The sequence below is a fragment of the Mandrillus leucophaeus genome, unplaced genomic scaffold, assembly GCF_000951045.1.
Source record: "Mandrillus leucophaeus isolate KB7577 unplaced genomic scaffold, Mleu.le_1.0 Scaffold463, whole genome shotgun sequence".
Taxonomy (NCBI): domain Eukaryota; kingdom Metazoa; phylum Chordata; class Mammalia; order Primates; family Cercopithecidae; genus Mandrillus; species Mandrillus leucophaeus.
The window spans coordinates 115777-128541 of NW_012104954.1; the positions used below are offsets into that span (position 1 = coordinate 115777).

At 49.7% G+C, this 12765-nt stretch overlaps 1 protein-coding gene across 1 annotated transcript in view; it reads left to right on the forward strand.

The window, feature by feature from the left end:
* CACNA1A (calcium channel, voltage-dependent, P/Q type, alpha 1A subunit) overlaps positions 1-12765 on the forward strand; it is a 196294-nt gene that overhangs the window by 62613 nt on the left and 120916 nt on the right. Inside the window, 7 exon segments of the mRNA XM_011994944.1 lie at positions 2858-2970; positions 3135-3266; positions 3540-3612; positions 7561-7678; positions 7832-7899; positions 10805-10911; positions 12423-12760. Of these exon segments, the coding sequence (XP_011850334.1) occupies positions 2858-2970; positions 3135-3266; positions 3540-3612; positions 7561-7678; positions 7832-7899; positions 10805-10911; positions 12423-12760 (949 nt within the window).

Genomic DNA, 12765 nt, shown 5'->3' on the forward strand with positions numbered 1-12765 from the left:
CTCAAAAAAAAAAAAAAAAAGAAAAGAAAAGAAAGCCGGGTGTGATGCCTCATGCCTGTAACCTCAGCTATTCAGGAGGCAGAGGCAGCAGAATTGCTTGAGCCCAGGAGTTGAAAACCAGCCAGGCACCATAGCAAGACCCTGTCTCTACAAAAAAAAAAAAAACCAGCCAGATGTGGTGGTGCACACCTGTAGCCCCAGCTACTCAGAAGGCTGAGGTGGGAGGATTGCTTGAGCCCAGCAGTTTGAGGCTTGAGGCTGCAGTGAGCTGTGATCACACCACTGAACTCTAGCCTGGACAAGAGACTGAGACCCCATCTCTAAGAAATAAAAGTAGACCAGGCGCAGTGGCTCACACCTATAATCCCACCACTTTGAGAGGCGGAGGCAGGTGGATCTCCTGAAGTCAGGAGTTCAAGACCAGCCTGGCCAACTCGGCGAAACCCCGTCTATACTGAAAAAAAAACAAAAATTAGCCAGGCGTCGTGGTGCCTGCCTATAATCCCAGCTACTTGGGAGGCTGAGGAAGGAGAATCGCTTGAACCGGGGAGGCAGAGGTTGCAGTAAGCTGAGATTGCGCCACTGCACTCCAGCCTGGGCGACAGAATGAGACTCCATCTCAAAAAGAAAAGAAAAGAAACAAAGAAAAATTTTAAAATGACCTGAGCAGCCTTGTTTGTAATAGTTCCAAGTCCCAATATCCATGTATCCCTTTGCTGTAGAACAGGTAAATATTTTGTGGCATATCTATATAATGAAATACTCTGCAACAATGAAAGTCCACCAACAACAGCCACATGCTTAACAACAGGAATGAATCTCACCCATGTAACATGGCACAGAAGGAGGCAGGAGCTAGCAGCGTAAGTCCATACAGTTCATGCAAAGTTCAAGTGGACAAAATTAAACTATATTTTTTTTCTTTTTTTTTTTTGAGACAGAGTCTCACTCTGTTTCTCAGGCTAGAGTGCGGTGGCACAATCTTGGCTCACCACAACCTCCACCTCCCGGGTTCAAGCCATTCTCCCACCTCAGCCTCCCAAGTAGCTGGGATTACAGGCATGCATCACCATCCCCGGCTAATTTTGTATTTTTCGTAGAGACGGGGTTTCAGCAATTTGCCCAGGCTGGTCTCGAACTCCTGACCTCAGGTGATCCACCCGCCTCAGCCTCCCAAAATGCTGGGATTATAGGCGTGAGCCACCACACCCCACCTTAAATTATATTTTTTGAGGATGATATTTGAATACTTTAAAAAGTCAAGGACCTCGAAAACACAATGCTCAGTAAAAGAAACTAAACACAAAAGGTCAAGTATTGCATAATTCCATTTGTATGAAATGTCCAAAGCAGGCAAATCCACAGAGACAGAAAGTAGATTAGTGGTTTCGAGCGTCTGGTGAGAGAGAGTGGGGAGTGACTGCTAATGGGAACAGGGCCTCTTTTGGGGGTGATGAAAATGTTTTGGAACTTGGTAGAGGTGATAGTTGCAGAATATCGTGCATGTACCTAAACACACTGAACTGCGCAATTCAAAGTGTGAATTTTATGCTATGTGAATTTCACCTCAATTTTTTTTAAGGTAAGAAAATGATTATTACAAAATTCAGGATGGTAGTTATATCACAGTGTCTCTGGAAACTTCCAGGGTGTCCACATGTCCCTTTTGATTTTATTTTTTATTTTATTTGAGATAGGGTCTTGCTCTGTTGCCCAGGCTGGAGTGCAGTGGCAGGATCGCGGCTCTCTGCTGTCTCAAATTCCTGGGCTCAAGCTGTCCTCCCTTCTCAGCCTCCTAAGTAACTGGAACTACAGGCACATGCCACCATGCTTGACTAATTTTTTTTGTAAAGTCAGGGTTTCTCTGTGTTACCCAGGCTGGTCTTGAACTTCTGGGCTCAAGTGATCTGCCCACCTCAGCCTCCCAAAGTGCTGGAATTACAAGCATGAGCCACTGCCCACAGCCTTCTCCTAGCTGTTGACATAGGTAGTAGTTGTATGAACATACACTTTGTAATTATGTGTTTCAAGAATTCTCAGGCCTGTGTGAGCTCTTAATAAATAAAAAAGAGGCCGGGTGTGGTGGCTCACGCTTGTAATCCCAGCACTTTGGGAGGCCGAGGCAGGCGGATTACGAAGTCAGGAGTTCGAGACTAGCCTAGCCAACATAGTGAAACCCCATCTCTACTAAAAATACAAAAAATTAGCCGGGCGTGGTGGCGGGTGCCTGTAATCCCAGCTACTCGGGAGGCTAAGGCAGGAGAATCTCTTGAACCTGGGAGGCGGAGGTTGCCATAAGCCGAGATCACGCCACTGCACTCCAGCCTGGGTGACGAGCAAGACTCCATCTCTAAATAAATACATACATACATACATATAAAATAAATAAATAAATAAGAGGCCAGGTGCAGTGGCTCAATGCTTTGGAAAGTGGAGGCCAACGCTTGGAGAGACCAGAGCAGGAGAATGGCTTCAGCCCAGAAGTTTGAGATCAGCCTGGGCAATACTAGCGAGACACCATCTCTATAAAAATGCTTTAAAATTAGCCAGGTGTGGTGGTGCACACCTGTAATCCCAGCTACTCAAGAGGCTGAGGTGGGAGGATCACTTGAGCCCAGGAGGACAGTGCTGCAGTGAGCTATGATTGCACCACTGCATTCCAGCCTGGGTGACACAGTGAGACCTGGTCTCTGTAGATAAAGGAATGGATGAATGAGGAGGTCAAGGATCCTCACCCGGCTTCCATTTGGAGGGAGGAGTTTGGTTGGGTTCTTGCAAGGTTGGTGCCTAGGAAATGCTTGCCAGTTCTGGAGCCCAGACACTGTCCCTGGACATGAGACCAGGTCCTCTGCCTTAGGTTATCATTGGGAGCATCTTCGAGGTTATCTGGGCTGTCATAAAACCTGGCACATCCTTTGGAATCAGCGTGTTACGAGCCCTCAGGTTATTGCGTATTTTCAAAGTCACAAAGTAAGTCTTTGGGGTTCCTGGACATTTGTACAACGGGTGGGGATGGGGGACATGGTGGGGCCGCCTCCAGAAAGTTGGGACAGTGAGCCTCGTGCTTCGAGGGCTGACTCCGGGGCCCTGCCTCCCCCGCCTGGCCTGAGTCCTCGCCCGGCCTCTGTCGGCAGGTACTGGGCATCTCTCAGAAACCTGGTCGTCTCTCTCCTCAACTCCATGAAGTCCATCATCAGCCTGTTATTTCTCCTTTTCCTGTTCATTGTCGTCTTCGCCCTTTTGGGAATGCAACTCTTCGGCGGCCAGTAAGTCCTTCACAGGAATTCCAACTCCTGGTTCCCCGGGGTCAGGCTCAGGGCATCCAGAGGCCCACGTTCCCCTCCACCATGCAGGCTGCCTTCCTTGTAGCCCAGACACCTATTGCGGTCACCCAGATGAGCAGGGCCCTGGGTACCACTCAGGGTTTCCTGGGGACAGAGATGATGGAGGCATTCGTTTCCTTGGAGATGAGATACTGAGCCACGCCCTCAGAGCACCTGGGGTGGGGCCAACATGAAATGTCCGTGTCCTCCCTGCAGGTTTAATTTCGATGAAGGGACTCCTCCTACCAACTTCGATACTTTTCCAGCAGCAATAATGACGGTGTTTCAGGTACGGCCTCCACCTGGCCCCATGGGCCAACGCCTCTCAGTGTCACAGGTGAAAGTGCCTGCTCCACATCCAAGGGGCTTCCCTGAACTCCTCCTTCTCTACCTTGCCTTTAAAAATACCACTTTAACATACAGATTTTATGATTATCATTATTCAAATATGGTGAGGTCAACAAATCAGGAGATGAATGTCACTGGAAAGAGTTTGTGGCTGGGCATAGTGGCTCACGCCTATAATCCCAGCACTTTGGCCAGGTGCGGTGGCTCACACCTGTAATCCCAACACTTTGGGAAGCCCAGGTGGGCAGATCACTTGAGATCAGGAATTCGAGACCAGCCTGGCCAACATGGTGAAACCCCATCTCTACTAAAAATACAAAAATTAGCCGGGTGTGGTGTCACGTGCCTGTAATCCCAGCTACTCGGGAGGCTGAGGCAGGAGAATTGCTTGAACCTGGGAGGCAGAGGTTGCAGTGAACCAAGATCATGCCATTGCACTTCAGCCTGGGCAACAGAGTGAGACTCCATCTCTAAAAATAAATAAATAAATGAATAAATAAATAAAAACACTTTTGGGAGGTCAAGGTTGGAGGGCTACTTGAGGCTAGGAGTTTGAGACCAGTCTGGGCAACATAGTGAGACTCCGTCTCTACAAAAAAAACAAAAAAAAAAATTTAATTATCTGGGCATGGTGATGCATACCTCCTAGCTACTGGGGCAGCTGAAGTGGAAGGATCGCTTGAGCCCAGGAGGTTGAGGCTGCAGTGAGTTACGATCATACTGCTGCACTCCAGCCTGGGCGAGAGAGCAAAGCCCTGTCTCAAAAACAAAAAGAAAGTTTGCTATACTCGCAGATCCTCAGAGAAGGAGCACACCATGCAGGACCAAGCAGGGAAGCAACACGGTCAAGCAGGAAGAGAAGGAAAATGTGGGCAAGAGCCTTGATTGTGGTTTCCATGGGAAGGAATGGGTGAGGCAGAATAAACAGCTTGAGAATGGCTAGTTTGGATCATTTCAGTGGGCCCTGGGGCAGAGGAGATGTTCCTACTTGTCTAGGACCTGACCTTGGGGTGTTAAGGCAGGTGCATAGTGTTGGGAAGGTAAAGGAAGTGGTTGGGACTAGGGGCTGGTTAGGATATTGTTTGGTTTGCACTTGAAAAGCCTGCTCAGGGCTAAATTGTTTACTACCTCCAGGGACTGGCTAGTGCTGGACAGGGCAGTCCCTCCAGAGTCAGCAAGACCCCAGATGCATCGGAATAAAGAAAATAAAATGCATGGCCAGGCCAGTGAGGTGATTCATGCCTGTAATCTCAGCACTTTGGGAGACCAAGGTGTGGGAGGATTGCTTGAGCCCAGGAGTTTGAGGCTGCAGTGAGCTCCAGCCTGGGCCACAGAGTAAGACCCTGTCTCTTAACAAAAAAAGGCAGAGAAACAAAAAAAAAAAAAAAAAAAAGAAAGGCTAATACACCCACCAAATCTGAAGATACCTTGGTCTCATATTCCAGAGTGATCAACTCAAAGCAACTTCTGCGCCCATGTGGGCACATTCCCTGAGGCTTGCAACTGGCCCAGCTGGGACCTTCAGAGCATCTCTGGTGGATTCTTTCTCTTTAGGGGACTGAGGGTGTATAGAAAATGTGACTTCACTCTCTCCTTCTGGGGAGATAGTTTCTAAATGAGACCCCTAGACAGGGAGTTGAAGAGGAAATCTTCCATGAATGGAAGTTCTGAGCCCTCACATAAGCAATTTTTTTTTTTTTTTTTTGAGATGGAGTCTTGCTCTGTTGCCAAGGCTGGAGTGCAGTGGCACGATCTCAGCTCACTAAAACCTCTGCCTCCTGGGTTCAAGCCATTCTCCTGCCTCAGCCTCCCCAGCAGCTGGGTCTACAGGTGCGCGCCACCATGCCTGGCTAATTTTTGTATTTTTAATAGGGACAGGGTTTAACTATGTTGGCCAGGCTGGTCTCAAACTCCTGACCTCATGATCCGCCTGCCTTGGCCTCCCAAAGTGCTGGGATTATAGGCATGAGCCACCACGCCCAGCCCATAAGCAATTATTAATAGCACTGATCACTAGTCATGTATCTTTAGCTCAGAGGTTCTCACCCAAGGGCAAGTCTCTCCTCCAAGGACATGTAGCAATCTCTGTAAGCATTGTTGGTTGTCATAGCTAGGGAGGGGGTGCTACAGGCATCTGGTGGGTGGAGACTAGGAATGCTACTCAACATCCTACAATGCACAGGACGGCCCCAAATAGAGAGAATAATCTGGCCCCAAATATCAGCAGTGTTGAGGCTTAGAAACCCTGTTTTAGCAGATTAATGTTTTGGGGGTTCTTTAACTATTACTCTATCCTCATGGAAATATGGATAGAAGGAAGGAAATTGGATTTTTTTTAAAGGAGCATATAGGTGCTGTTTGAACATCCCCTTGGTTCTTTCAATATGCATCAGCAAAACTTCTATCTGTCAACACCTAATCCTTCACCTTGGTCTTTTTCTGGTCACCTGCTCTGCCCCCAAGGAACTGCAGTCCAGTAGTACTGTGAATTTTTTGCACCACACCCTAAAAGGAGCAGCATTGGTGGATAAATACCCCAGCTCCCTCACCCTCAGGTGGGATGACCTCCAGAGCTCCCTAGCAAGACTGAGCCCCAGTTACCTACAGTGGAAACTCGCTTGATAACATTTTGTTTATATTCCACCCTCTTTTCCCTTTCTCACTTCTCCTCTCCCCTACTGGTGGTTCCTGAGATCACCTCCCAGATAAACCACTTACACCTGAACCCTTGTTCCAGGGTCTGCCTCAGGCAGGGGGACCCCAAACATGTCCTTGTGCTACGTTTGTGCTATCCACATAGTAGTTTATTTAATCATCACCATGACTACACGAGGAACACAGGTAAATATTAAAATCCTGTCTGAGTCTGCTCAGGCTGCCATAACAAAATACCACAGACTGGGTGGCTTATACAGGAAACATTTATTCTCTCACAGTTCTAGAGGCCGGGAAGTCCAAGATTGAAGTGTTAGCAGGGTTAGTTCCTGGTGGGGTCTATCTTCCTAGCTTGCACATAGCCACCTTCTTGCTGTGTCCTCATATGTCAGACAGAGAGAGAGTTCTGGTGTTTCTTCCTGTTCTTTTTTTTCTTTTCTTTTCTTTTTTTGAGACAAAAATCTCAAAAAAAAATCTATATTTTTTTTTAGGCAAATCACTTTTTTTTTTTTATCGCCCAGGCTGGAGTGCAGTGGCGCAATCGTAGCTCACAGCAGCCTCAAACTCCTAGGTTCAAATGATCCTTCCACTTCAGCCCATTGAGTAGCTGGGACTACAGATGTGCACCAGCTATTTTTTTTATTATTATTTTTTGTAAAGATGGGGTCTTGCTATAATGCCCAGGCTAATCTTGAACTCCTGGGCTCAAGTGATCCTCCCACCTCGGCCTCCCAAAGTACTGGGATTGCAGGCGTGCGTCATGGCATGCAGTCTCTTCCTGTTCTTATAAGGGCACTAATACCATCATGAAGTCCCCCATGACCTCATCTAACCCTAGTTACCCCTTAAAGGCCTCATCTCCAAATACCATCCCATTATAGATTAGGGCTTCAACACATGAATTTGGAAGGGAACACAATTTAGTCCATAGCAAATCCCCTTAATCACATCAGGTAAGACGGAGTGACAGGAGGGTTTGTGACTCCTCCAGGGTTCCATTTTCCTAGAAGCCAGGCTAAGAGCCACTCAGTGCAGGAACAGCCCTTTCTACTTGCAAAGAAAGAGAAAAGCCGAGGAGAGGCCAACATGGAGTCTAGTCCCGCAAACCAGGCGGGATTGTTGAAGGCCTCCTGGGCTTGGGGATGGAGTGGGTGGATGCCGGCTCCACAACTGCGTCTCCGAGGGGCCCGTGGTTGAGAGGGGGTTGGCTGTGTGTTTCTTCCTCCCCTTTCAGATCCTGACGGGCGAAGACTGGAACGAGGTCATGTACGACGGGATCAAGTCTCAGGGGGGCGTGCAGGGCGGCATGGTGTTCTCCATCTATTTCATTGTACTGACACTCTTCGGGAACTGTATCCTTCATGGAGGGAGGGATGGGGACAGGCCTGGACCTCTGGCAGAGGAGAGGTGGCAGGGGCTCAAGGGAGGGTACTGAGAGACCCAGATACCCAGGGCCCAAGTGGTGTCCCACCAATGGTTGCTTTTCCTGACTCAGACATTTGCAGACACCCTCCTGAATGTGTTCTTGGCCATCGCTGTGGACAATCTGGCCAACGCCCAGGAGCTCACCAAGGTGGAGGCGGTGGGAGAATGTTTCTCTGGCAAAGTTACCACCTACCCATGGCAGATCAGGACGGGAGTAGGGGTGGGGGCGCGGGAACGGGGTCACAACTTTTGCCGGGGATGCACTGTGCAAAGAGAAGGCGCCTCTCCCCCCACTCCCAGAAACAGACTGTCCCTCATCAAACAAATTCTACAGCCAAGAGGGTGGGAAGGGGGAAGGCAGTGAGGTCGCTGCAGGAAACAGATGGCAAACTCAACCAAAAGGCCGTTTACAGGGAGTAAGCAGGGTTTCCAAGGAATGGTGTCGCCCCCAGCTAGTGGATGGGAGAGGGAGTGCTGTTATGGGGACCCAATCAGAGTTGGGGCCAAGGAAAAAGGGCTGCCACCAGCCCCGGGACCTTAGAGGACCCAGAACCATGGCAAGGCACAGATGGAATGGCCAATAAATGTCCCCACCTTCTCTCTTCCTCTGGCTTCCCCTTATCCAAACCTAGCATGTTAAGAGCTAGCCTCGGTCCAGCCTAAGCCCCTCCCCAAGAACCCTATTAAGTTAAGATTACATGTAACAGGTACAGGGTCTTCCTCAGCCCCGGGGTCTCCCTCAGCGTTCCAGCCCCACCTCCAGTGCCTCGAGGTGTTCAGGACATGTTTGTGAAATTGAACCAAACTAAGCAGACGGTTGCCAACGCTCCATCTGCCGGCCCTGGCAGGAGGGAGAGAGAGTTTCCCGGCCCCAGCTCCCGCTGGAGGGAAACGGAAGTCTCTGCCATCCCAAGCACACGGCCACGAGCCTGGCCACCGTGGAGCCGGCTGGCATGGCTGAGCCGAGGGCTGATCCAGCCATGAGCTCATCCAAGTTCCAAGTGTCCATCCTCAGGGGCTGGTGCAGGAGGGTAGGAGACGGGGAGGGAGAAAGGCCAGCTCATTTATCTCCTGGGAGGTGTGGACATTCCTCTCCAGACCCACATTCTTTCTTTCATTGATCCTACAAGCATTTCTTGGTCATTTAATATGTGTTTTTAATCCTATTCAATCATCACGGAAATCTTAGGAGGCAAGCTCTCTGAGCCCCATTTTATAGATTTCATCATTCAGTAAGCACTTAATGAGCACCTACTGTGTGACCAAGACCCTAGTCTAGGACTTAGGGATTAAGTAGTGAACCAAAAAAGGCAAAAATCCCTGCCTTCGTGGAGCAGGGATTCAAGAGGGGAAACACACAAGAAACAAGATAAATTTGTAAACATACGTAGCTTGTCAGTTGGTGATAAACGCGACAGAGAAAAATTCAATAGGGAAAGTCGGGGAGCGTTGGAATTTTAGATGAGATATGTGTCGCACGGAGAGGTTGAGAGACTTGCCCAAGGCCACACAGCAGTAAGTTGTGGAGCTGGGATTTGAACCCAGGCTGTCTGGATCTGCAGCTTGTGCTCTTAACTGCTGTGTACCAGTTGCTTGAATTTGAGCATGTTTCATGCTCACTTGGGAACCTGTGGGAAATGCAGATTCCAGAGTCCAGCCCTGGTTCTATAGATTCTTTGGGGGAGCCTGGGGATCTGCATTTTAGGTGTTTCTGCGGCAGATGGTCCAGAGACCTGGCTCTGAAAAATGCTGGGAATGGTGCCAGGAGGGGTGGGGGTGGCCCTATGAGAGCAGGGTGGCCAGCCAGATCCCATCTCCATGTTGTCTCTGACAGTGTCCTGATCTGACCATTTCCAAGGTGGTAAGGTTGCTCCCCGTTCCAGTAGTTCGGAGCACAGCGGGAGAGCTGTCCTGCAATGCCATGACTTTTCTTATGGGCGGGTTCATTTCTGGCCGTTTCTTTCTCGTTGCTTTTTCTTTGCTTTTTCTTTGTTGGCTTTTCTGTTTTACGAATGAGGCCCTGCATGAAGGCTGAAGAAGGATTTAAAGTCCAAAAACGTCCTTTTCTGTATGTATTTTTAAAACATCTTCCCCCATTCTCCTCCTCTCTGAACCTAACCACCAGTGAGCAGCAGCACCCTGGGCAGTTGGCTGTAGCCCAAGTGCCCTGCTCTCCTCTCCCCACCGCCTTCCTGTCGTGGGGGCTGGGAATATAAATTCCTCTCCTGATTCTCTTTCTGGGGGCTGTTGACAGTGCATGGCATGGGCCATCGGATGCCAGGCTCTTCTGTGTGTGAGGCTAGCTGGTGTTTGTTGAACGTTGGTTCAGAGTTCACATGGCTCAGAAAGCCTAGTGAGAGGAAAATCCTTGCGTTGCTTTCCAGCTCATTAAGACAGGATGCAGGGGCCAGGCACAGTGGCTCATGCCTGTAATCCCAGCACTTTGGGAGGCTGAAGTGGGAGGATCATTTGAGGCCAGAAGTTCAAGACCAGCCTGGGCAACATAGTGAGACCCTGTCTCTCCAAAAAGGAAAAAAAAAAAAAAATTAAATTTATCTGGGCATAGTGGCGTGCATCTGTAGTCCCAGTTGCTTGGGAGGCTGAGGTGGGAGGATTGCTTAAGTCCAGGAGTTCAAGGTTACAGTGAGCTATGATTGTGCCATTGCACTCTAGGATGGGCAACCAAGGGAGACTCTGTCTCTGAAAACAAACAAGCAAAAGAAAAAAGAAAGAAAAAAAAAAAAAACCGACTGCAGGAGAGTCTTCATTGTAGGAAGAGAAGGGACATTTTCATTTTTTGTCATCTGGTTGTGTGTGAAGATAGGCTTCATAATGAGTTAGATGTCAAGCTTATACATAGAGGGGATAGCAGTACACTTAACCAATAGCAGGTACCCATTCCAATTGGGGAGCCTTGGTTCCGATTGGTCGATACTCAAGCCAAACCTATTTTTAAATATTTCAAATGTTGCCCCTGGTCAGCAACAGGGTCAGAAGTGAGTCCCCAGGGCCTAGTTCATGTTTTGTGAACAAAGATTCCATGTGCCTTTTAGGACGAGCAAGAGGAGGAAGAAGCAGCCAACCAGAAACTTGCCCTACAGAAAGCCAAGGAGGTGGCAGAAGTGAGTCCTCTGTCCGCGGCCAACATGTCCATAGCTATGTAAGTGCCCCTAATCCCTGGGATGCTCCCCCGGCTCCTCAACCTCCACGCTATCCCAGGCACAGATTTGGGAAGCGTTGGGGGTGGTCCTTGACAGAATTGAGCTTTCGGAAGAGACACTTCTTGTCCTTCCACCCACTTTTACTCAATAAATATTTAATTAGCAGCTATTATGTACCCAGCACTGTTCTAACTTCTGGGTATACAGCATTAACAAGGAGAAAAAAAAAATCCTACCTGTGTGTAGCCATTCTAGCAAGGGAAGGAGTCAATAAACTAGATAAATAAGTAAATTATATATTGTGTTAGATGGTGATGGAACTACACAGAAAGTAGGGGAGGGAAATAGAAAATACTGGAAGTGGCCAGGCGCGGTGGCTCAAGCCTGTAATCCCAGCACTTTGGGAGGCCAAGACGGGTGGATCACAAGGTCAGGAGATCGAGACCATCCTGGCTAACTCGGTGAAACCCCGTCTCTACTAAAAAAATACAAAATACTAGCCAGGCGAGGTGGCGGGCGCCTGTAGTCCCAGCTACTCAGGAGGCTGAGGCAGGAGAATGGCATAAACTCGGGAGGCGGAGCTTGCAGTGAGCTGAGATCTGGGCACTGCACTCCAGCCTGGGCGACAGAGCGAGACTCCGTCTAAAAAAAAAAAAAAAAAAGAAAATGCTGGAAGTGAAGACAGTTGTGATTTTAAACAAAGTTATCAGGGAAGGCATCACCTAGAATAGGGGTCACCAGTCCCTGGGCTGTGGACTGGGACCAGTCCAAGACCTATTAGGAATGGGGCCGCACAGCAGGAGGTGAACAGTGGGCAAGCAAGCATTAGCGCCTGAGCTCCACCTGCTGTCAGATCAGCAGGCGGCATTAGATTCTCATAGGAACACAAACACTATTGAGAACTGTGCATCTGAGGGATCTAGGTTGCGGGCCCCCTTTAAGAATCTAATGCCTGAGGATCTCAGGTGAAACAGTTTCATCCCCAAACCACTCCCCACACCTGGGTCTGTGGAAAAACTGTCTTCCACAAAATTGGCCCCCGGTGCCAAAAAGCTTGGGGACTATTCACCTAGAAGGTTACATGGCCTGAAGGAGGTGAAGGAGGAGCCATTGGGGGGCCTGGGGAAGAGTATCCCAGGCAGAGGGAACAGCATAGGCAACGGCCCTGAGTCAGGAACATGCCTGATGTGAAGGAGGCCTGTGTGACTGGAATCGAATAGTAAGTGTGAGGAGGTGAGGGCAAGGAGGTGCCAAGCAGATTACACAGGGCCTTCTGGGTCAGGGGGAGGGCTTGGGCTTTTGCTCCTAGTCAGGTGGGAGCCATGAGGGTTCTTGAGCAGAGGAGGCTGGGCCCTGACTCAGGTGCTCACAGGCTCCTTCTAGCATCCAGTGGGGAGTAGAGGGTGGAGAGCAGGAGTAGGAGGCTGAGATGTGGGTTGGTTAGCCTGGGCCATCCATCCAAGCTACAGTGCCTACCAACGCTCTAAGTCCTGTAATCACCCCACTGCAGGAAAGAGCAACAGAAGAATCAAAAGCCAGCCAAATCCGTGTGGGAGCAGCGGACCAGTGAGATGCGAAAGCAGAACTTGCTGGCCAGCCGGGAGGCCCTGTACAACGAAATGGACCCGGACGAGCGCTGGAAGGCTGCCTACACCCGGCACCTGCGGCCTGACATGAAGACGCACTTGGACCGGCCGCTTGTGGTGGACCCGCAGGAGAACCGCAACAACAACACCAACAAGAGCCGGGCGGCTGAGCCCACCGTGGACCAGCGCCTCGGCCAGCAGCGCGCTGAGGACTTCCTCAGGAAACAGGCCCGCTACCACGATCGGGCCCGGGACCCCAGCGGCTCG